This window comes from Loxodonta africana, chromosome 3, assembly GCF_030014295.1.
Source record: "Loxodonta africana isolate mLoxAfr1 chromosome 3, mLoxAfr1.hap2, whole genome shotgun sequence".
Classification (NCBI taxonomy): Eukaryota; Metazoa; Chordata; class Mammalia; order Proboscidea; family Elephantidae; genus Loxodonta; species Loxodonta africana.
The window spans coordinates 168,713,476-168,739,728 of NC_087344.1; the positions used below are offsets into that span (position 1 = coordinate 168,713,476).

The 26,253-nt window shown below is 38.3% G+C and overlaps 1 protein-coding gene across 1 annotated transcript in view; it reads left to right on the top strand.

Annotated features, from left to right (window-relative positions):
- Positions 1-11,679: 11,679 nt before the first annotated feature.
- The window catches only part of LOC100661817 (mitochondrial adenyl nucleotide antiporter SLC25A24-like), a 28,045-nt gene continuing 13,471 nt past the window's right edge, over positions 11,680-26,253 (top strand). Inside the window, exons 1-2 of the mRNA XM_064279976.1 lie at positions 11,680-11,862; positions 24,496-24,587. Coding sequence (XP_064136046.1) covers positions 11,680-11,862; positions 24,496-24,587 — 275 coding nt within the window. The remainder of the gene's footprint in view (positions 11,863-24,495; positions 24,588-26,253) is intronic.

Below are 26,253 nucleotides of genomic sequence, written 5' to 3' on the forward strand. Positions count from 1 at the left end.
GAAACAATCTAGTTGGAATTTCATCTCTAATTGTACTGAATGAATTTTAGGAAGATATGACAACTAAAATTTTGATTTTTTTCACCCTAGGATGAGATCTGTCTATGTTGTTTTTTCTCTCTCTCTTATATGTCTTGATAAAGTTTTATAACATTCTATACATAGATCTTACACATTTTGAGGCTTTTAAATTACTAGATACTTCATGATATCTGTTGCTATTAATTTATTTCATTATATTTTTCTAGTATTTATTGCCAGTATATATGAAAACTCTATTTTTAAAATTGTGCTTTACATGAAAGTTTATAATTCAAGTCAGTTTCTCAAACAAAATCTTACACACGCATTGCTATGTGACTAGTTTATATGAAAACTCTTGGATTTTTATATTTAACTTGTATCTAACCACTCTACATTACTTTTACTAATTCTAATAATCTGGAAGTTTTTAATATTTTCTCTTAATCCTTGCTGTTTTAAAATTTCATCATGAAATGTCTAGGTTCGGACCTTTTAAAATTCATCTTACTCAGTTATTTCTATTTCTATGCATATTTCTAGCCCTTGGAAATTTTCTTCTATTAAATTCTGGATTATATTTTTCTTTTTGCTCTTTCTTTACTTTTCTTCTGGAACCCTTATTTGATAGTTGAAGTCCTAATGATTCCAAAAAACCCAGGAGTCTTTTCAATTTTTTAAATAAGCCATCCCATCGCCTTCTTGCCTGCACGGTTTCTGCGGAGTAGTCCAAGCTTATTCTTATTGGCTCTCCTTTGTAGGTGACTTTTCGTTTATCCCTCGCTGCTCTTAAAATTCTCTCTTTATCTTTGGTTTTGGCAAGTTTGATTATAATATGTCTTGGTGACTTTCTTTTTACATCTACCTTATGTGGAGTTCTATGAGCATCTTGGATAGATACCTTCTCATTTCTCATGATATCAGGGACATTTTCTGTCAACAAATCTTCAACAATTCTCTCTGTATTTTCTGTTATCTCTCCCTGTTCTGGCACTCCAATCACTCGTAGGTTATTTCTCTTGATAGAGTCCCACATAATTCTTAAGATTTCTTCATTTTAAAAAATTCTTTTATCTGATTTTTCTTCAAATATGTTAGTGCCAAGTAATTTATCTTCAAGTTCAGAAATTCTGGCTTCTACTTGGTCAATTCTGCTCCTCTGACTTTTTACTGAGTTGTCTAATTCTATAATTTTATTGTTAATCTTCTGAATTTCTGATTGCTGTCTGTCTGTGGATTTTTCCAGCTTATTAAATTTTTCATTATGTTCCTGAACAATCTTTCTAATTTCTTCAGTTACTTTATCTGTGTGTTCCTTGTCTTGTTCTGCATATTGCCTCGTTTCCTTTCTGATGTCTTGAAGGATTCTGTATATTAATCTTTTGTGTTCTGCCTCTGGTAATTCCAGGAATGCACTTTCATCTAGAAGATCCCTGCATTGTTTGTTTTGAGAGCTTGTTGAGGTGGTCATGGTCTGTTTCTTTATGTGACTTGATATTGACTGTTGTCTCTGAGCCATCTATAAGTTATTATATTAGTTTATGTTTGCTTACTGTGTCTTAGCTTCTTGCTTTGTTTTGTTTTGATATACCCAAATGGGTTGCTTGAGTGAGCTAGCTTGATTATTTTCACTTTTGGAGCTCTGACATCCTGTCCCCAGATGGTTAGAGCTATTATCAGGTATATCAGTCTGGGAGCCCATTCACTTTTCTTGTATGAATTCAGCTTAGGTGTCCAGGTAGCTGATCATCAAGTGTGTGGTACATGCTCTGTCCTACAGTCTTAGAGGGGCATGGGGTGATTGGTGTAGGCACTGGTATCTGATTGCAGTAGGGGGTCATGCTCTGAACAAGGCAGGGGGTTGAGAACCAACTCCTGAGTGTCTCTGAGGAAAGCGGTTCCCTGTTCCCTAGAGCATGCAGGTGGGTGGGTTCTGCAGATGGACCATGGGCACCCAAAGTTTTTGGTTGTAAGGACTGGGAGGTACCAGTTATCCTTGGGCCCCTGTCGTGGGTGGCTGGGAGACCTGAGTGGAGCTACCAGTCCTTAGGCCCCTGATGTGAGTAGATGAGGACCCTGTTTAATAGGCCAAGCAATGTCAAACACCAAACACCTACCTCTCTACCACACAGCTGAAACAGTTGGAGTCTGCCAACAAGGGCCTGTTCTCCTGAAATAGGCCCTACACAGGTCCATGCAGAGGGGAAAGGTCCTCAAAGTCCATGGACCATTTATGTCTGGACAGGAGCCACTTCTGTCCTGAACTCCCCCAGTTAGTGGAGCTGGCAAATTATCTTTTCCCTCAATTGCAATTTTTTTCCATCTCCAAGGCAGGGAGGATGACTCTAGGCATTCAATAGTGCCTGTCTCAGGCCCAGGGAATTCAGTTGCTGAGGCTGGCTTGGGGGTGGGGGCACGGTAAAATATATGCGCAAGTACTTAGCTTTTGCCAAGAGTGCCGTTCTTCTCTGGTTCCGAAAGTGTGCGTAGGCTGTGTGGCTGGCTGCTTCTCCCTGAGGAAACTGCAGCCAAACGCTAGTACGCTGCTGCCGCTGCTCTGGGAATGGTGCCTGAGGACTCCCTGTGATTCAGGTCTGGTAACTCCTCTCAGTTTCTGAACTGTCTCTTCCTCCCCCTGCCCCTCTGTTCATTTTCTAAGCTTGCCTTTGATGTTTAGCACTCCTAGGTTGTAATAAATATACTTATTTCACTTTTTTTTTTGGATCTTTGTTGTTAAGAGGCCTCGCTGGAAGCGTCTGTCTATTCTGCCATTTTGGCTCTGCCTCCTCTAGAATCATCTTGTTGACTATATTTCAAACTGTATTTCTACCCTGGGTAGGAAATATATTTTACCTTGTGATACAGCATATATATAAAATATGTGCACATATAACAAAAGTTGCCCAAACAGTTCTTACCCTTGTTTCCTGCAGTGTACACTGGTACTTTCTATTCTGTTCTGTTTCATTGTATATCATTAAAAATGCTGCCCGTGACTCTCCTTACATTGATTTCATGATTCATTAATGGGTCTTTATCTGTAGTTGAAAAATTGAGCAAAAATCCTCAGTCAATCTGACAATTAACCAAGTTCTGAAAACTTTAAATGTCAAAAGCCCCGAAAGCCAACTTGGTGGCATTGTCTTGCATTTTTAAATACTAAATGATTCTGTCAGTATTTCAAAACTATTTAAGCAGCCATCTAAAGCATAGTTTGGAGACTCAGGGGTCAGGGGTTTCCAAGACCCTTTCCAGGGATCCCTGAAGTGTAAACTATTTTTATAATTATCATTTACATTTACCTTTGTCACTCTCATTGTCTTATGAGTATACAGTGGAGTTTTTCAGAGGCTTTATGATGTGTGGAAACCCTGGTGGCGTAGTGATTAAGGCTACAGCTGCTAACCAAAAGGTTGGCAGTTTGAATCCAAGAGGTGCTCCTTGGAAACCCTATGGGGCAGTTCTACCCTGTCTTATAGAGTCACTGTGAGCTGGAATTGACTTGACAGCAACGGCTTTGGTTTTGGTTTTTGGACATGATGTGTGATGACATTATTGTTTTGATAGCTAATGAGAATGCATCTTTGTGTTTTCAGTTTTTTTTTTTTATTTCTAATAGGATAGATGATATCAATAGATATAACCCATATAAACAAAAGCTTTTTGGGATCCTCAATAATTTTTAAGAGTGTAAAGTGGTCCTGAGACAAACAAACACTGTTAGAGGAAATGCAGTTTGACAAGATAAGCTTCCCTAAAGGTTAGACAATCAGAGCTGTGTTAGGGTGGATAAGTTAGGGTTTCCATCACTAAGGCTCTATGATCTCTGGTTGCTTGTACTTAAAGAACATCTCTGGCTAATTTTAATTGCGAGGATGGTGCATAGGAAAGAAGTGATCTTTAGATACCTTAAGTCTTTGAAATATTGGAGCTGTATTAACCTTAAATTCCTTAAATTCCACAAATTGGCAGTTCATAAATGTATGTCCTATGGCTCTTATTACTTTGTATTGGATCGCTGGACTCTGTATTTTATATTCCTTGCTATAACACAACACAGAATATAGAAAAAAGTGTATGCCTATGGTGAGAAAAAATGTTAATCTTTTATTATTTTGGTTCATCTGGTAATGGTTGTTAAAGTGTATTAGTACTTTGTTCCCTGGCAGCTTTTGAAGATTCATTGACTAGCTACTCATTCAGAAGAACCTGGGTTGGTTCTTTGGTGGGATGTAGTACCTTGGCTAGCTTTTGTGGTCAGTTTGCCAGCTACCCTCTGAACCTGGTGAGAACTCTTATGCAGATTCAAGGTGAGTTTTTGTGAGAAAGGTAAGTATAAAAAGCCCTGTGTGGATTAAGAATTGCTTTTTAACTTTCTGTTATGAAGAATGTCTTTGAATCATCCTCATATCATTCAGTGAGTCTCTTTTGAAAAGACAAAATTAGGGATCTTTCTCATACGAGTGGTATGGTGCTATTTATTTCAACTTAAGTTTTAAAAATTGAATCTGAAGTTCATAACCACATGACAATGGAATATACTGCTTTGGGTGGTTGTTAATGCTTCCATGCTGCAGGTGTCCAATCTACTCTTACACTCGAGGTCACAGATGGTGATAATAAAGGATTCAAATCTAGATATCCATCCAAATTACATTTAAAGTTCTTTTTTGCAACATGAGATGCAATGATTCTATTTTACTTAAAAATAACTCAATAGAACACCTGCCGATTATTAGGAAAAATTATCCACTCAAATTTAGAAAAGAAAGATTTTTATCTTTAAATTTATGGTAGTTGATTGTAGGAAGAAGGCATTGGATATTGTTATCAACATTAATTTGCACAGATTAGAAAATTCTGAAAAATTTATTGAGCATATACCATTTATTCCTATTCTGTTATAGGTGTCATGTTCAATAATCCATTGTTTTCTTCTGATTGTACGGTAGGAGGATATAATTAGCAGTAAGGGAAGATATTCATTTTATAGTGCTCAGATTCAAGTGGTGGAAATTTATTTCATTGGAACGCGTTAAAAAATGTGATTTTCTAATTCTCTCATTCCATTTACATTTATTAACATTTATTAACTGGCATTTACCGTAAAGAGCTTCCTGTCTTCACCTGCGAATGAACTACAATCTCTTCCTCTCTCTGTCTCTCATTGCTGTGAACTTATGGATTTTATACTCATATATATATATATATATATAGTTTGTTTATTTTACAACTACTGGCGATTGGAATGTGAAAGTTGGAAAAAAGAAGAAGGATTGGTAGTTGGAAAATATAGCCTTGCTGATAGAAATGATGCTGGAGATCACATGATAGAATTTTACAAGACCAACGACTTCTTCACTGCAAATACGTTTTTCAATAACATAAATCACAACTATACACGTGGACCTCACCAGATGGAAAACATGGGAATCACATCGACTACATCTGTAGAAAGAGATGCTGAAAAAGTTCAATATCATCAGTCAGAACAAGGCTAGGGGCCATCTGTGGAGTAGACGATCAATTGCTCTTAGGCAAGTTTAAGTAGAAGCTGAAGAAAATTGAAACAAGTCCATGAGAACCAAAATACCACGTTGAGTATATCCCACCAGAATCTGGAGACCATCTCAAGAATAGATTTGGTGCATTGAACACTACTGAACACCAGATGAGCTCTGGGTTGACATTAAGGGCATTATAGATGGAAAAAGCAAAAGATTATTAAACAGACAGGAAAGAAAGAAAAGACTAAAATGGATGTCAGAAAAGACTCTGAAACTTGCTCCTGAATGTAGAATAGCTAAAGCAAACAGAAGAAATGAAGTAGAAGAGCTGAACAGAAGATTTCAAAGGGCGGCTTGTAAAGACAAAGTTAAAGTATTATGACAAAATGTGCAAAGACCTGGAGTTAGAAAACCAAAAGGGAAGAGCACGCTTGACATTTCTCAAGCTGAAAGAATTGAAGAAAAAATTCAAGCCTCTAGTTGCCATACTGAAGGATTCTATGGGTAAAATATTGAACAATGCAGGAAGCATCAAAAGAAAATGGAAGGAATACAGAGTACCTGTACCAGAAAGAATTGATCGATGTTCAAACATTTCAGGAGGTAGCATATCATCAAGAACTGATAATCCTGAAGGAAGAAGTCTAAGCTGCACTGAATGCATTGGCAGAAAACAAGGCTCCAGGAATTGATGGAATATCAACTGAAATGTTTGAACAAATAGATGCAGCGCTGGAACTGCTCACTCATCTATGCCAAGAAATTTGGAAGGCAGCTACCTGCCCAACTGATTGGAAAAGATCCACATTTGTGCCCATTCAAAAGAAAAGGTGATCCAACAGAATGCAAAAATTGTTGAACAATATCATTAATATCACACAGAAGTAAAATTTTGCTGAAGATCATTCAAAAGCTGCTTTAGCAGTATATCGACAGGGAGCTTCCAGGAATTCAGGCCTGATTCAGAAGAGGACGTGGAACCAGGCATATCATTGCTGATGTTAGATGGATCCTCGCTGAAAGCAGAGAATACCAGAAAGATGTTTTCTTGACTGCGCAAAGGCATTCGACTGTGCAAAACATAGCAAATTATGGATAACATTGCGAAGAACCGGAATTCCAGATCATTTATTTGTGCTCATGAGGAGCCTGTACATAGATTAAGAGGCAGTTGTTCAGACAGAACAAGGAGACACTGTGTGGTTTAAAGTCGGGAAAGGTGTGCATCAGGGTTGTATCCTTTCACCATACCTATTCAATCTGTATGCTGAGCAAATAATCCGACAAACTATATGAAGAAGTACGGGGCATCAGGATTGGAGGAAGACTCATTAATAACCTGCATTATGCAGATGACACAACCTTCCTTGCTGAAAGCTAAGAGGACGTGAAGCACTTACTGATGAAGATCAAAGACCACAGCCTTCACTATGGATTACACCTCAACATAAAGAAAACCAAAATCCTCACAGCTGGACCAATAAACAACATCATGATAAATGGGGAAAAGATTGAGCTTGTCAAGGATTTCATTTTACTTGGATCCACAGTCAGTACCCATGGAAGTAGCAGTCAAGAAGTCAAAAGACACGTTGTATTGGGCAAATGTGCTGCAAAAGATGTCTTTAAAGTGTTGAAAAGCAAAGATGTCACCCTGAAGACTAAAGTGTGCCTGACCCAAGCCATGGTATTTTCAATCACATCATATGCATGTGAAAACTGGACAATGAATAAGGAAGACTGAAGAATTGACACCTTTGAATCATAGTGTTGGCAAAGAATGTTGAATATACCATGGACTGCCAAAAGGATGAACAAATCTGTCCTAGAAGTACAACCAGAACGCCCCTTAGAAGTGAGGATGGCGAGACTTTGTCTCATGTACTTTGGACATGTTATCAGGAGGAACCAGTCACTGGAGACGGACAGCATTCTTGGTAAAGTAGAGGGTCAGTGAAAAAGAGGAAGACCCTCAACGAGATGGATTGACACAGTGGCTTCAACAATGGGCTCAAGTATAACAAAGGTTGTGAGGATGGTGCAGGACTTGGCAGTGTTTCATTCTGTAGTACATGGGGGTTGATATGAGTTGGAACCGACTCGATGGCACCTAACAACAACATTCAGATTTACTATTTCTTCTTGAGTCAGCTTTATTATTATGTCTTTCAAGAAATGTTTATATTTCATTTATGTTGTCTAATTTATTGGCATAAAATTGTTTTTAATGTTCCCTTATTATTTTATTAGCATGTGTAGAATTTTTAGGGATGTCTCCTTGATATTGGTTGTTTGTGTTTTCTCTTTTTTTCTTGATTAGTCTGGTTAGAGGTTTATCAACTTTATTAAAAATTTAAAAAGAAAATAGCTTTCGGTTTTACTGATTTTTTCTATTGTCTTTTATTTCTTTGATCTCATCTCTTTATTATTTCCTTTCTTCTACTTACTTTTGGATTATCTTGCTCTTTTTATAGTTTCTTAAGATGGAAATTTCCAGTGGGGATTTGAAAAATCTTTCTTGTTTTCTAATACGAACACCTAAAACTATAAATTTCTAGGCATGATTTTATTTGCATCCTACATATTTTGATATGCTTTAATTATCATTCAGTTTAAAATATTTTCTACTTTCCCTTGTGATTTCTTCTTTGGTGTATGTGTTATTTAAAAAATGCATTGTTTAAATTGCAAATATTTGGGTATTTCCCAATATCTTTTTGTGATCGATTTCTAATTTAATTCCATCGTAGTCAGAGAATATACTTCGTATGATTCAGTCATATAAAATTTATTGACTTGTTTTATGGCACAGGATATGGTCTTTCTTGCTGAATTTTTCATGTGCAGTTGAAAATAATGGGTATTCTGCTGTTGATGGGTATTAAAACAAAACAAAAAAACAAATTCGTTGCCTTGGAGTCGATTCTGACTCATAGCAACCCTATAGGACAAACTACAACTGCTCCATAGGGTTTCCAAGGAGCAGCTGGTGGATTTGAACTACTGAACTTTTGGTTAGCAGCTGAGCTCTTAGCCACTGCGTCACCAGGGCTCCAAAATGTCAGTGGATGATGTTATTGAAGTCTTCTATATACTTACTGATTTTTATGTTTCCTTATTTTATCAGTTACTGTGAGGGTTTTTTTTTTTTTTGTGTGTGAGGGGGTGTTAACATTTCTGACTATAATTGTGGATTTATCTATTTCTCTTTGCATTTCATCAGTTTTTGCTGCATGTATTTTGATGGTTTGTTATTAGGTGCATATACATTATGGTTGTTATCCTATCCTGAATCAACCCTCTTAACATTATAAAATGCCTTCCTTGCCCCAAAGTCTTCTTTGTTTGATATTAATACAGTCTTTCCAGCTTCCTTATGACTAGTGTTTGCATAGTATTTCTTTATCCTTCCCTTTACTTTTAACTTATATGTGTTTTTGTATTTCATTTTTGTATAAATCATGATTGAGTCTTGCTTGTTATGCATTTTGACAGAGGTGTAGTGAGGGTAACAAGTGCCCAGGGGCAATCTCTAAGATAGGCACTCTGCCCTCTGGACTTGCGGCCTTGTAGACCAGGGTGGGGAGGGTAATGGTGGTGGTGGTGGTGAGTGGCCAGCTGGCCTTGTCTAGTGCCTCCTTGGACTCGTGCCCAGGGGCAAATGCTCCCTCTAACTCTCCTCACTACATCTCTGCCTTTTAATTGGAGAAAATAGAGCATTTACATTTAATGTAATTATTATGTGGTTGGCCTTAAATCTACCATTTAATTTGTTTTCTGTTTGAACTATTCTTTTTCCTTTTTTCTTACATTCTTTTGCATTGATTTAGTATTTAGTGTCCATTTTAAGTCTTCTGTTGTCTTACTGGGAATCCTGATGGCACAATGGTTGAGTGTTGAACTGCTAAACCAAAAGGTTGGCGGTTTGAATCCTCTAGATGCTCCATAGGAAAAAAGACCTGGTGATTTGCTCTCATAAAGATAAACACAAAAAAATCCAAACCTGTTGCCATCGAGTGAATTCCAACTCATAGCAACCCTATAGGAAAGGGTAAAACTGCCCCATAAGGTTTCCAAGGCTGTAATCTTTATGGATGTCAACTGTCACATCTTTCTCCTGCTGAGCTGCTGGTGGGTTCGAACCACCCACCATTCGATTTAGAAGCAAGCAGTTAACCACTATGCTGCCAGGGGTCCTTTATGGAAAGAAACCGTATGGGGCAATTCTACTCTGTTACAGAATCACTATAAGTTGGAATCAAGTAGACAGCACACAACAACAAAGATTGACTTATTAGCTATAATAGCTTTATTATTTTGGTTTTTATGGTGGCCTTATGGGTTATAACATGCATTTTTTTAATGTATACTACTTCACATATAATGCAAGAACCTTATAACAGTATACTTTCATTTCCCCTTCCCGCCCTTTTGTTGTCATACATTTTACTTCCACGTAATAAACTCCACAACATATTACTGTTTGCTTTTGATAATTATCTTTTTAAAGAAAAAAGTGTTTTATATTTATAAATGGTCCACACTCATATTTTCTACAAGTTTTATTAATATCTTTCTATTTTATTATTAACTTCTAAAACTCATCCAATTAAATAATACACATTTTATGAGCATTTGGTCATATCTTTATTACAGCACTTAGGTTGAATTTTGTTTACATACCTAGAGCACACTAGATGGTGACTTTCTAAGAGATTAGGCTCAATGGTCTATTTTTATATCTCTAAAAAAAAAAAAAAATTTTTTTTTTTTTTTTAGCATTTAGCAGGAAACCCTGATGGCTAGTGGTTAAGAGCTATTGTGGCTAACAAAAATGTAAACAGTTCCAATTCACCAGGTGCTCCTCAGAAACCTTATGGGGCAGCTGTACTCATAGGGTCGCTGTGAGTCAGAATCACTGGACAGCAAGGGGTTTGGTTTGGTTTTTTAGCATTCAGCAAAATGCTGGTACACTGGTAAAAAAAAATGTTCTTGTATGAAATGAGTAACATCATAAAATATATCTGAGAGTGCTATTTTAAGAAATAAGTGAACCTTATTCTGTGGCCTGAGTTTTGGGATTTTATAGTTATTTTATTTAAAAACACTTGTCTAAGCCTATCATTAGACTGTGCCACAATTTTCAAAGAACATGACCTGAGTTGGAGGATAGAAAACTTCAGTGCAACAAATTTCAGAATTAAATTTCTATTTAATCCTTCAAGTCTGCCTACCACAATTCTCCAGCTGCTCAACTTTAGAAGATGTCAGGCCCACAAAGGAGTCTGAAAAGGTGCTGCCGGACAGGCCTGGGAATGGCAGAAATGAGTGGTGTCTCAGAAGACAAAGAAAAGGTATTTCAGGATGCAGAGCGTGGTCGGTGTCTAAACAGGACCGAGAATTAAATGAGTGTGTTAAAGTGTCCTTCGGATTTTGTGGCGAGGAAGTTCAGAAAGGCAGGTGGTGTGAAAGGTGGCCGGGTGGGGGTGGGGGGAAGGTGATGAGAAGGAAGCAAGTTCTTGGAAACAAGTAGGCTCAGCAAGGGACAGGAATTAAGAGACAGGAACAGAGCTGAGGCTCGTCTGGGAAGACTCTCTTCAGGCTTCTCCTGCAGGATCAGCAGCACTCACGTCAGGTGTGCACGTCGGAACCAGTGACTCCTGCGGCTTCCCCGCTGCAGGCACTGAGTTTGCGCCAGGAAAGTCTAGACACTCGATTATTGTTCTTTCGACGCTGCCTGAGGAATGCGTTCCGCTTCCCCAAGCCTGCCTCGATTACAATGTCGCCAATAGGCATCCATGGGCCTGGAAACCGCCCAGTCTGGCGCCACAACCTCCAACTTCCTGGGCGGGAAGGTTCTCTTGTGACGAATCCGCCAGGGTTCCCACGAGGCGGCGCTCCCGCGGCTCCACCGGAGGTCCTCTCTGCGGCCCCCTGGAGTCCATGGGCGCGGTTCCCCTCGCCCTGCAAGGCTCCAGACCTCTGCAGCTCCACCAGACAGTTGCCACAGCCGCGTTGACGGCGCGGTCTTGCGCAGCCCCGGCGCCGTTGAGGCGAAAGCAGGTGCTCCTTGCGGTGGGCGGGACGCCCTGACTCGGAGGCGAGGTGACCTGAGTGGTCCCCACCGCCGCAGGCCAGCGCCCTAGGGGCCATGCTGCGCTGGCTCCGGGGCTTCATGCTGCCGCATTTGGCCTGCCAGGAGCACAATCATAAAAGCCTCTACGAGGCCCTCTTCGATGAGCTGGACCAGGACGGGGACGGGGTGGTGGACATCGTCGAGCTCCAGCAGGGGCTGAAAGGCTTGGGTTCCTGGTTTACCGTGGGCTCGGGGCAGGTGAGTGGCCCACAGAGTGCGGCATTGGGAGTCTGGAGAGATGTTGGATAGAAGGTGAGGGCAAACTTGCCTTTTGCAGAGCTCCCTTCAAAATCTCCAGAGTAAGGGTGGGTGTGAGCCCGTCACACAGAATAATGCAGCCCAGGGAAACATGTTTTAAATTTTGTTCTTAAATAGTGACAATGACAAACGTCTTCTCCTGGTCTTTTTTGGGGGAATACTGAGTAGGTTTCTGATGACTCATTGAACATTTACTGAGCCCACACAGAGTGTCAAGGGGCCGTGTTAGCCTTGTGAATGCAGAAGTAAAAAGTCTCAGCTCTCAGGAAGTTTAAAGCCCAGGGAAGGGTGCTTCAGGGTCTTATTTAAACAACAGGCATAGACAGGTGCCCCAGAGCTTCCCTCTTTCTGACATTTGCCTGAAGGATCTATGGGGAATCAGACCTTGATTGATGGGTTTACACTTCAGCTGATTGTTTTAGTACCTTCCTTAAATTAGGGATGTCTCACACATGGGGTCACCATGAGTCGAACAACAAGGACAACAACACGGGAGTCTTTACTTTTAAACTAGGTAGAATATGATGAGAAAAAAAAAAATATTCTATTTCCCACCCAACAGTGCTAAACAATATTCAGATAGTACCTACTGGTTTCTGCTCTCTACCAGTGAGTTTTTGTTTTGTTGTGTTTGTTAGTTTTTTTTTTGTTAAAAAACTCAAACCATTTGTTCACCTGTTTATTTAGTCTTGGGGACAGACAAGGGAAGGAGATTTACCCTCACTTTATAGCCAGGTTTTGTAGACAAGACAGGTGATTGTTTCAAAGGTGAGAGAAGATGTCTGGCTCCCCCTTTATTAATTCCTCTGCTGCAGAAATATCCAACTTTGCTTTACAGTCATGACATGTTTACCATGTTGTGAAACCATCACCATTTTGAACTGATTTTTTAATATGGTGTGAGGTATGGGTCCAGCTTCATTCTTTGCATGTGGAGATTGAGTTGTCTCGGCACCATTTATTAAGAGACTATTCTTTCCCCGTTGAATGGACTTAGCACCCTTGTTGAAAATAAATTGATCATAGATGTATGGGTTTATTTCTGAACTTTCAATTCTATTCCATTAGTCTCTGTATGTCTCTTCTTATGTCGGTATAAACTGATAATTTTAATAGTGTGCAGCACTTGTGGGAGCACAAAGGACATGCAGTTAATACAGCTTGAGTCTTTAGGGGGCATCTTTCAAGGAAGGGAGCACTGGTGGTGCAGTAGTTAAGCGCTCAGCTGCTAATAAAAAGGTCGACAGTTCTAACCCACCAGGCTGCTCCACAGGAGAAAGATGTGGCACTCTACTACCATAAAGATTATAGCCTTGGAAATCTTATGGGGCAGTTCTACTCTGTCCTATAGGGTCACTATAGTCAGAATCAACTCGACAGCAGTGGTCAGGGAAAGCTTTCAGTAGGAGATAATATATAAGCTGAGACTTGAAGAATGAATAAGAGTTAGCCAGATAAAAAAGGGAATGGCCCAGGCAGAGGGAAGAAATCTAACAGGGAAGCCATGATGATGCTGTAGGTATGCAGGTGTCAGTGTCAACTCAGAGCCCATGTCCGATAGTCCTCAGAATATTTGGATATTTCCCTTGCCCTAATATTTTGCTATTCAAATTAATGGCCATAGTCTGGGGAAGAGCTGGGCCATGTTCCTGGGTATTTTCCATGGCACTGCAGAATTCTTCCTCCGGAAAACCTGGCCTCTCATTCATTCAGTAGATTCCAGGTCTGAGAACATCAGGTCAGGGAATTGGACAAGGGATCATTATTCTTTATTAGGCTGCTCTAATCCTTCTGGCCATCTATCCTTGATTTATATTGGTTTTATAGATTGAACAATAACTTTGTTGGTTGTACGTTTCTTCTTGCTCCTGGGAATGCTGTTTTCTGTTAGTAATATCCTTAGCTTTTGGTCGGTCACACTTCCTGTCTCATTATGATAATTATACTCACCTTGCTTCTGATAGTTAAGTGCTGCCCTTTGGCTGCTATTATTTTGAGATCTTATCATCCCCATTGGTATCAGGGAGCCCAGTGCTGTAACAGCATCTCCAGAATCTCCTACCATCATCCCTAGTTTACAAAGACTAGTCACCACTGAGCTTCTTAACAATACAGGCAGTCTCCAGGTTACTAACAGCAGATGTAGGTATGACCCATAGTTACGAACCAACCCTGTAAAGCCTATTAAAAATTTGAGGTACATACAGTGGTTTATAAGGACAACCAAGGGCACTACTTTGTGACATACATCAAAATATTATTACTATTACTGTATTATTATGTTAAAGATGTTTTAGCCAAACTGGGAATCTTTCTTTAATGTTTTGTATGCATATAAAAAAACCAAAAACCAAACCCATTGTAGTCAAGTTGATTCCGACTCATAGCGACCCTATAGGACAGAGTAGAACTGTGCCATAGGGTTCCCAAGGAGTGCCTGGTGGATTCGAACTGCTATCCTTTTGGTTAGCAGCCAAACTCTTAACCACTATGCCTCCAGGGTTTTCTGTGCATATAAAGGTACCCCGTATACTAAGACAAGCATTTGACTAACTGATATTTAGATACCGTACCTAACCATTCTGACTTAAATGCATAAATTCATCTTAAGGACAGACTTAGGAACAGAACTCGTTTGTAATCTGGGGACTGCCTGTACTTGTGCTCTGCTTATTAGTGCATTCCTTTTTTGTTTTGGTAAACAGACCATCAGGTCCTCCAGGAGATCATTACCAGGTGGTGAGTTTTCTGTCCTTGTGTAGTAGTATATCCACTCTAGTGTACCCCTTTCTCTGAGTTTTTGATCCCTTCCTTCTGTATTTGCCATATCAGTTCTGATATTTCTATTTATTTTAGTTTGGGCTATTATTACTTTTTCCAGGCTTCCAAGAGCCAGTCTAGCAGTATAATAGCGCGATCTCTCAGGGATATTTCATATAAATGGAATCAAACATATGTAGTTCTTTGTGTCTGGTTTATTTAGCTTAGCATAACCCATTCTTAGCCATGTTGTAGCATGTATCAGCAGTTCATTCCTTCTTATTGCTGAATAATGTTCTACTGTATGGCTGTACCACAAATTTGTTTATCCATTCACTAGTTGGTGGGCATTTGGATTGATTCCAGTTTTTGGCTATTATGAATAATGCTGCTATGAACATTTGCTTGTAGGTTTTTGTATGGATGGATCTTTCCATTTCTCTCATTAGATATATGGGAGTGGAATTGCTGGGTCATATGGTAATTCTACGTTTAACTTTTTAAGAAACTGTCAACTGTTTTTCAGTTAAAATGGCCGCACCATTTTACATTCCCACCGTCAGTGTATGAGGGTTCTGGTTTCTCCATATCCTCGCCAACATGTGACTTTTGGTTTATACTCATTCTAGCAGATGAGCAATGGTGTCTGTTGTGCTTTTAATTTGCATTTCCCTATTGACTAATGTCCAGCATCTTTTCATGTGCTGATGTAACCTTTCCTTAATCTTTAAGGAGCTTTGGTAGTGCAATGGTTAAGTGCTCACATGCTAACTGAAATGTTGACTGTTCGAACCCATCCAGCAGCTCCACAAGAGAAAGACCTGGTGATCTGCTTCTGTAAAGATTACTGCCTATATATTCTCAACAATAATAACAAAAATAAAAATAAATTATATATAAAAAAAGATTACAGACTAGAAAACCCTGTGGGGCAGTTTTGCTATGTCATATGGGGTTGCTGTCAGTCAAAACTGACTCCACAGCACTAACAACATATCTTCTTTGTTGAATTATCTGTTCAAATCTTTTGTCCGTTTTCTAGTTGGGTAAATTTGTGTGTAGTTACTTTTGATTAATGGTAGTGATATAAAGTTTATTTTTTAAAAATAATTTTTCGTTGAATTGTACATGTAAAAAATGTTCACATGGCATTTTTTTTGTTATGTATACACTCATCACAATAAAAAAGGAAAATTTTAATTTTTTTAAAAAACTGAATCTCCTGTCAGTGGAGGTGTGCGTGTTGCTATGATGCTGAACAGGTTTCAACAGAGCCTCCAGACTAAGACAGATGAGGAAGAGAGGCCTGGTGATCTACTTCTAAAAAATCAGCCAGTGCAAACCCTGTGGATCACAATGGTCCAATCTCGTTGTGCATGGGGTGCCATAAGTCGGGGGCAGACTTGATGGCAGCTAACAACAGCAGTCATATACCTGGTAAACCAAATAGCATGCATCGTCAGAATTGAGGATTCCTCTGTTTCCCTTACCCCTTATGTGTTAGTAATCAAGTTACCTTCCACCTTCTAAAGATCTTTTGTATCTCTCCCTATTTCCGTTTCTACCATCTTTGTACTAGTTCAGAAGTTCATTTGTGTTTTGGATTTTTGCTGTAACCTCATTACTGACCTTTTTATTTTTTATCTTCTCTTTCTCTTCCATCAAAGTGTATCACTGGAATGACCTTTCTAACACTGATTGTGGTACTCTCTTCTGCTCAAAATTCTTCCATAGCACACTATCATTTACAGCAGTATTTACCACTTCCGTGAGGTTGGCCGCATTCAAGAACTGACTGTCCTGTTATCTACCTGTTGTTTAAGTTATTTGACTCATTTGTTATGTTAAGAAACTTATTTTAAAATAAAACTTTATACCACTGCCATAAATGGAAAACTCGTAGATTAAAAGTAAGCATAAAATAAACACAATGAAAACACATTAAATTCTGGCTAAATACTATATTGTCTGATGAAGTCAAGCCTGAGGCTTATACTGATTTTTTTTTTTTTATCTTTAAAAGTTGGGAAGTATTGAGGCATATTAGCACCAAACAGAATTTCTCCATGGTGTAATTAAAAGTGTTGAAAGATAGTTGAAACAGGAGTAATTCTCTTACACTGTGATTTAATATTATACACTTTCCACGTGAGCACCATGTGCATCCATCCCACTCTTTGGGAAACACTAACCTGCAGAATTAATTTGAAAATTTTTTCATGACATATAAATTCTCTCATCATCTCTCCTCTCCCTACTAGACGTTGCCTACTTTTATCCCTTGCATTTTGTCCTTAGCAAATTTGAACTATTTAGGGTTGTTAGGAGGATTAAGTGAATTTATCCATGAAAAGTCCTTAGAAGTAAGTGCTCAACAAATGCCGGCTGTTATCATCACCACCATCATCATCATTAATGTGTTTTTCTAGTTAACACATTGCTTGCTTGCAAATACTGCACAGTCTTAGAATGTCCTCTCCTGTTTGTCGAGCTAATGCCTACTTTTCTCTGCAAGTCTCAACTCAAGCAGGAACCTCTGTGAAGGCTCTCCTGAATCCCCTAAACTTTACTGTACTTTGAACACATTCCCGTTATGTCACCCGACATGTTCTCTTTGGTTTTCTGAGTGGTTCCAACTGGTCTGTAACCTCCTTTCAGGACAGGGATTGTATCGTCTTGTCTTTCAGTCCCTAACAACTAGTCCGGTGCCCAGCTCACAGTATTTCTTTTTATACCAAAAACCTGGTGCCATCGAGTTGATTCCAACTCATAGCGACCCTATAGGACAGAGTAGAACTGCCCCATAGTGTTTCCAAGGAGCGCCTGGTGGATTCGAACTGCTGACTTTTTGGTTAGCAGCTGTAGCACTTAACCACTACGCCACCAGGGTTTCTTTTTATACTCAGCAAATATTTATTAAGGATCTGTGTTTACCATGCTTTATGGTAGGCATTGCTGGCACAAAGATGAACAAGAGATGGTCTGTGCCTTTGAAGTAGGACTCTGCTGAAAATATATATAATGTGTGTGTGTTTTTAATTATGATTATCATTTTTTTTATTTTAAAAAGCACAAGTCCCAGTAAGCTTTGAACATACATGCCTACTTTGTAAGGCTAGGTTTCAAATTATTAAGCTGTGGAATAGCCTAGAATTTCACATGTTTTACCTCATTTAGTTAATGGTTAACATATTGTGGGGTCCTTGATGGCAAAGGCTATGTATCTTAGAATCTTTATATTTCTCATGGTATTTGACATTCATTGTTTACCTTAGGTAAGTACTTAATGTGTTTGAATTGTTAAATGGCAAGATTCATAAGTATTTGGAATGGCATGGTGGTTATCGATTCTAGTATTGTACAAATTGCAAAATTTATTAACTACTTAGCCATGTAGCTATGACTAAAAAGCTAGGATAATGGATGCTTATGGAAATCATAATTAGTGTGAGCAAAACGTGCGAATGTTAGCATAGCGTAGTGCCTTTATTCATTATATATCTCTACAATGAATTTCTTCATTCTTGTGGGTAATTTTTAAAGCTGGAGATACCAACAAAGATTCAGAATTGGACTTTGAAGAATTTGTGCAGTACGTTCAAGACCATGAGAAAAAAATGAAGCTGGCATTTAATAGTCTGGACACAAATAATGATGGTGTGTTATCTTGTTTTTTAATCCACAGTAAGCTTAACTTGAATAATAACTCAGTACTAAAGAATAGTCTATAAATTTCTCCTACTATCAAAGATGCAACTATTTCTGATACTTGTCTAGCAGTAATTTTTTTTAATTTCTAAGAAGAATACATAAACTGTATTTATTAGTATTATAATTTCTATGCAGGTACTATCTTTTTAATAAAATAAGTTTTGTAGAAGTCTGTGTCCTCTGAATTTAAAGCTTCTTGACTTAGTGAGTAGGCCTTTCTGTTCTTCCCAGTATGTGAGCTGAAAGTGTCATGGTAATTTAAAAAATTACATGTATTGTTTTCTCACTGATTATGAAACTATTTTCGTTGCAGGAAAATTAGACAAGACAAACAAAAGTTCCTGAAAGAAGGTAAAAGGTACCTGTAGCCCTGCTATCTAGAGATAAATTTAAACATTTTAGTATATTTTTGTATTTCCTGTTAGGCTTTCTGTCTGGCTCTTGATTTCTCTCTTTGTTTCCTTCTCTATCCTTAAATGTATGTATGGTTTGGCTTCCTGCTTTTTTCTTTTAACATTATATTGTAAGCATTTGCATGTCATTTAATGTTCTTCACAAATTTAATTTTTACTGGCTGTGAAACACTCTGATTGTAACCATGAATTATCTAATTCCCCTATTGTTTGTTAGGATATTTCCAGTCTTTTACATACTGTGTGCCAAGCAATATCCATGCTGATTTGCAGAGGAGAGGTATACTCCATTTCACTTTGCAACAAACTCTTAAGTCAGAGAGACTAAACCTAAGCGTAGAATACCACTTCTGTATCCATATGTGGTTAACCCTCCATGGGTAGATGTACATGGGTATTAGAACTTACTTATACCCTATTTAAGAAATGTATATGTTAATTTTTAAGTTGTGTGAAGTCCAATTTTTGTTAATTGAAAAATTCTGAGTGTACCAGAACAGCTACTTGAAGGTTTCCACTGATGAAAGGATTCTACTGATGGGTTCTTAGATAAAACAAAGCGTAACCTGAATGTCACAGGCTTTAGCAACCTCAGAGTACAAAAGTAGTTACATTTCCCTTAGTAGCTAAGTTGTAGTACTCCAAGCTTCTCTTCACTTTCTAGCACGAAGTTTAGCTCTTTTGGACCTTCCTACTCAAGTAGTTTCCAGAAGCTTTGGGGATGTTACATACAAATATCTTTTAACTAGATCTGCTCATGGTTTGTGGCTGATTGAGGACTGATGGTTCCACTCCACTGCTATTCTGGAATTTCACTTTGTTATCCATCGTTACCACCATGATCATCGTTAGTGAAGCTGAAAATCCATTGTGTCAGATAATCAGTGAGATTAGAATACCATTCATTAAAATTTAATGCCACTATTGTTTATGGTAGGAGCCTTGGTGGCACAGTGGTTTAAATGCTGGACTCCTAACCTAAAGGTTGGGGATTTGAAACCACCAACCACCTTTATGTAGATCTCAGCCAGGATGCTTTTAGGGGTGAGAAAGAGAATACCTCCTCCCTCTCTGCCATGCCTAAACTGGGGGGTGTCTGATAACAAAATCTTTTGGACCTCAAAGTACAGCCTTTTCAATTCATATGTACTACCTGCAGCCACTTCTCCCAGAATGTACAAATGCTTTCCAGGGTGGCTGGGGTAGGACAGTTTCTGGTACTAGGTGGCTTATTGACCCCCAGAGCCAACATTCCCCCCATAATCCTGTTACTGGACTGGCTCGCTGCCTTAGACCTTTCTCCATCTTATCCTTTCCGACACCCTTGTTCCTTTTGGAGTTCCCCCAGTTCATCATATGTTTATATGTGCTAAACACTAAGAGAAGACAAGATTCCAATTTTACCACTCCATCCTTGTCCCACCTCCTCCTGCCCCCAGGCTTTCTAGGCCTTATGGCAGTCAGTGCATGCGTGTGGATATATGCAAGCTGGTGCACTATCCAACTCACTAGCTGGAAGTAGTCAAGCCTCAGTTTGAACTGATTTGTTTAACTTCTCTCACCAAGAAGCATCTGAGTCCATGCTCCCATTCAGCCAAAAAATGTGTGAATGAAGTAATCATTAAACATTATTTTATCATTAAGGCTCTTTCTCGGGTGGAATATTTTGGGAATTGAGGAATGAGTGGGAAATGAACTAACATTTATTAGACTATTCTGTCTGCCATGTCTGTTCTTGGTACTTTACCTTTTATGTCTTATTTTTGTTTCAAACAATCCTTAAACAACCAACCAGTCAAACAACTAAACCCATTGCCATTGAGTTGATTCTGACTCATAGCGACCCTATAAGAGAGTAGAATCTGCCCTGTAGAGTTTCCAGGGAGCACCTGGTGGATTCAAATTGCAAACTTTTTGGTTAGCAGCCATAGCACTTAACCACTATGCCAGCAGGGTTTCCATCCTTACAACAGCTACATCTTATAGATGAGAACACTAAGGCTTTGAAAGTTTAAGTAATTTTGCTTTGTGGTATTGTGATATACTGTTATGTTAGTGATCCCAGTGAACCGGACCTCACAGGATACGTGCCCTGTACCACATTGACTCTGGGCTTGGCCGTTCGACTTGTTTTGGCCATTAGGACATTAACAAGGCTTGGTAATTACTTGTACACTGGGGCTTGTCCTTTTGGAATGCTCTCTCTTGAATGCCTGAGCTACCAGAAAAGAGGTCCAGCTACCCAGCTAGAGGAACCATGGGGAGAGAGATGCCTATTTAGCCCTCAGCTGTTCCACATCCCCATTTGTGGTGACAGATAAGTGTGTGAAGCCATCTTGGATTTCCAGTTGCAGTCAAACTTCCATATTACGGAATTCATATGAGTGACCCAGGCAAGGACAGAAGGACCAACCATTTGAGCCAAGCTCAGACTCAGGCCTCATAATCAAATACATTTATTTTAAATCACTAAATTTTGGGGTGGTTAGTTGACTTGACGGCAGTGGGTTTTTATTTTTTTGGTGGGTTTTTTACTCAACAATAGATCACTGACACAGGTATGGGGTGTTTTTCAGTTCTCCATGGAATTATAAAACTGGAATAATGAAAGTCTTCTCCATCTATCTGAATACTGTCATTCCATTAAGTGCACCTAAAGCCCATCTCCTCAGTGAAAGCTTGGGACATATAATTAAAGTCAACATTAATTCTCTCTTTTGGTCTATAGGACTTCATTATGTTTTGTATTGAATTAACTAATTTTTTTCTACATCTTAAATTGTTAGCTTCTTTATGTAAGGATTACTTAATACATTTTAGTTTAAACAAGCAAATGGTTTTTGAGCACTATATGTGAGCCAGTGTGCTAGGAAGTGTGTTAAAGTTCTTCAGAAGCAGTTGTGGGTAGAATAAGAATAGATGTATATTGCCGTGGACATAGCCCTACTCAAAGTAGACTATGATAATTGCTGTAGTAGTGATATGCAGAGAGCTTAATTGTACCAGGTGCAATCAATTTAGATTTATGCTGGGCCAATATATAAACAGAAGTGTGAAAAGAAAGTTTCTTGGAGAGAGAATAGCTTGAACAAAGGCAGAGTTTGGAAATTACCAGGCAAGGTCAGAGCTGGTTAATATGGCATATCAAGTTTGGCCCCAACTAACTGTTTTGGGGGAAGATTTCATTGATACATAGCATATACAGCAAAGTGCATAAATTATAAGTATACAACTCAACAAATTCATCAGGATCTCTTTTGTACTCCTCCAAATCACTGCCATGGCACAAGGCACCTGTTATCCAGATTTCAATAAAAAAAAAAGTACAATATGTAAATCCTCAATACATCTTTGCTAAATAAATAAGTATACTTTGTTCAGCTGTACCTTTTGTTGAAATACTTTCGTTTCTGTGGTAGTCTCTTGTTTATCTTTTATAGTACCTCTTTTGTGACTCTTTCTTGGACTTCATTCCTTTATTTATTTATAACTCTTCATAGCATGCATTTAGCACAGTTTGATATATCCTTTAACTAATTAATACATCCATACAAACCAAACCAAACTTGTTGCTGTTGAGTTGATTCCAAATCATAGCAAGCTTATAGGACAGTAGAACTTCCCCATAGGGTTTCCAAGGAGCGGCTGGTGGATTCGAACTACCGACCTTTTGGTTAGTAGTCAAGCTATTTACTATTGTGCCATCAGGGCTCCAGTACGTACATATAATCTGGCAAACTCTTTGGGGGATGTTGTTTTACTAATCTTTGGGCTTTCCAGAATTTAGCATAGTGATTTGTGTGGTAGGTTCTCAAAAAAAAAAATTTTTTTTTTTAAATTGAATTGATAAGTATAATGTTTGGAGGTTATAATGGGACATAAGCAAGAGGATCCAGCTTCCTAACTAAAGATAACTTTGATTTCTAGGCTAAGGGAAAGAACAATAAATTCCATCTTGTGGAACTTGGAACACTACTGGTCGGGGAGTCATTACAAAGAATCTGAGATTCTGTGTATGAGTACTGGGCTTTGTCTATGGGCTAAATAAATAATATGTCTCACACATACCTGCATTGCTATTTATAAATGCATGCAGATGCAGCTGTGGTTCATAAAATACAAATTAAAAGTGATTGAATTTATTGTAGTCTTTTGACATTATGTATTTTTCACCTAGGAGACACTAAAATTGAATTTTTTTTTATGTAAAAAAGTCTTCATATTTCAAAATGCTGAGTATCTTCAACTATTTGTTTTATACAAGAGAGGAATCAAAGTTTTTTGGACTTGGGGTGTGACATGATTAGACATGTACTTTAGAGCTTGAGGAATATGGAATAGTTAATTTTTCCTTTACAACATCCTGCGATATGTGAGTGAAATGCATAATAGGCTTATATTAAATGTATTAGTTGATTTATTTGACACAGGATATGGTTCTATTAAAAGGGTTTGGTGTTGTATTTTATTTTTAATATGTTGGGTTTTTAAAGGTTGCCTTATAAAATGTCAGTTGGCTTTATTTTCATGCCCCTGAGTCAGATCTCCAGGATTAATTTGTAAAATTCCGAGTGGGTATATCATCAAGGATCTATTACAGAGTCACAGTCTTTTATTGGAAATTCTTGGGGCCATATATGTTTTGAAATTTAGAATTAGGGTTTTTAAAAGTAATACAGTGCATACATGATATGTTATGTAGTAGCCCAACTGTGCTCTGGGGCAGTGCTGTGTAGTTATATACATTAGTATTTCAACAGTGAAATATGTGAATATTCACACTAAATTAGATAAATAATTGACTAAAATTGACCTCACATTAGTTTAAGACAAGTTTTGCCATTGTGATGGTTAAGATTGTGTGTCAACTTGGCTGGGCCCAGATTTTCAGTGTTTTGGTAGTTGTATAATGTTGTGATCCCTTCCTGTTGAGATGTGGTATGTCATCACCCCCATGATGGGATCTGCTATGAGTAGCCAATCAACTGAAAGGGAGTTTCCTTGGGCGTGTGGCCTGTATCCAAATATAAGTGGACGTTCTGGCTTTGCCTGTTCTGGATGCTGCTGCTGGCTCCTGTTCGTCTGACCTCCAGTTATTGGGGCTTGAGCTAGCAGCCTACCTGTGGTCTTGCCTGCCAATCTTGAGATTCGTTGATCTTTATAGCCTGTGAGCAAGAGCCCTCCTCTCCGACCTGCTGGTTTTGGGTTCGCCAGCCCCTGCAGCTATGTGAGTCAGGAGAAGCCTTGTGGTCTTGCCTGCTGCTCTTGGGATTCAGTGATCCTCACAGCCTGTGAGCAAGAGCCCTGCTCTCTGACCTGTCGATCTTGGGTTCACCAGTCCCTGTGGCTTTGTGAATCAGGAGAATCTTCTGTCCTCATCCACAGACTTGGGACATTCCAGCCTCTACAACGACATGATCCATTTCCTTGCTCTAAATCTAATCTATTTATATGCTTTACTGGTTTTGGTTCTCTAGGTAGCCCAAACTAAGACAGCTATCAAGTGAATTTTGGTGGCAAATTTATAAGAAATCTTTTAGTTTTTAGAGCTTTTTTAGGTTTTGGGTTGTGAATATGGGGTTACAGGCCTATGTAAAACTTGAAGTTTTTAAGACTGTTGCATTCTAAGTAATTTTTTCTCATTATCTCTTCAAATGCTTTAGTTTGATTTTTTTTTCCTTCACTCTTTAAAGGTGTTATTGAAACTTCAGAAGTAATTGCTGCTCTGAAGTCACTGGGTGTAAATGCTTCTGAAGCCCAGGCGAAAAAGATTCTACAAAGGTCAGCTCTTATCCTTATTCTTTTAACAGTTTTTATTTTTGCCTAAGGTTACATGTTAGAAACAAATTTCTATAAATGTGGCAATTTTTTTTTTAATTCTACAACTTTGCGAACAAGCCTGCTTGTTGTATTTGGTTAATTATGTCTCATCTTGAATGTATCCCTTTAAAAGCAACTTGCACAGTTGTTGCCTAGGTTGACTATTTAGGCAGCAGAAGCCAAATGAAACCCTACATCCTTCCAGTGTAGTAGGTTTTCAAACTGCACTCAGTGGGCCCCTCTGGGTATGTGTGGGAGGAGCAGTGGAGAGGCAGACCAGGATGAGCTCCTGGCTTCTTACCATTGCTTGAGCCAGAATAGTTCTAGATTCATTTTGTTTTATATGTTAAACTTTCAGGAAGATTTCTTTTGAAGAAGGGATTCTATAGTTGAAACCACTATAATCTTATATAAAGGGACAGAGACAATATAAATAGTAATAATCAATTTTTTCTTTTTCCAGTTAGCTACTTGGAAATATGTTTTTAAATTTGAAAATGTAATTTTTAGAGAATTATTTCTTTGTTATTGACTTCTAACACAGTTAGTCTCTTAGTTAAAGAATATGGGTTCTATAATAGTGATTCTTTGAAATTTTTTGAGGTTTATTTTAAGGCCTAGAACAAGCAAGAGTTTTTTTTATAATAATCCATATGTGCTTAAAGAGTGCATATCTTCTCGTTGTATGCAAGACTCTACGTAATGTCCATCAAAAGAAGTTTGCTAATTTTGTTGTCCAAGGTCTGCCTGACTTATAAATGACTAAGAGATTGAAATGTCCACTATGAAGATGAGTTTTCAGTTTCTCCTTGTAGTTATATTTACCTTTATGTGTTTTGAGGCATTTTTCAGGTTCAGACAACTTCAGAATTGTTAATGTTTTTGGCAAATTGAATGTTTTGTCATTATGTAGTGAAGCCTGTTTTGTCTGATATTATTACAGCACTAATGTAGCTTTTTGTTTTGCTACTGTTTGCCATAATTTACCTTTAACCTTTCTACGTCTTTTTGAAAGGGAGCCTTGGTGGTTCAGTGGTTAAGCGCTCAGCTGCTAAGTAAAAAGTTGGTGGTTCGAATTCACCTGCCACTTGATGAGAGAAAGACGTGTCAGTCTGCTTCCATAAAGATTACAGTCTTGGAAACTGTGGAGCATCTCCACTCTGTTCTGTAGCGTCACTGAGTTAGAATCGACTTTGAAGCAATGAGTTTATGCTCATATGTTTAAGTTTGTCTACTGTATACAGCTTATATCTGGGTTTTACTTTTTATTCAATGCGACAGTTTCTGTTTTTAACTGGTGACTTTGTATCGGAATTATTGATTTACAGTCATTGGACTTGCTTCTATTACTATGATATTTTTGATTTTCATTTATCCTGTTTTTCCTGTGCTTCCCTTTCATGCTTTTTTTGTGTATTATTCTCATCTTTTTTCCTTATTCAGTTTCTTTTTCTTTACTGGTTTGAAACTTATACATTTTATTTCTCGTTAATAGTTAGTATTGAAATTTTACTGTGCAGGTTTAAAGACTAAAATTAAGCAAACCTTTATCCTCTGTTCAGACAATAGAAAGATTTTAGTGCACTTTTAACTCCAGTCACTTCTATTCTGATTTGTACTCTATCTC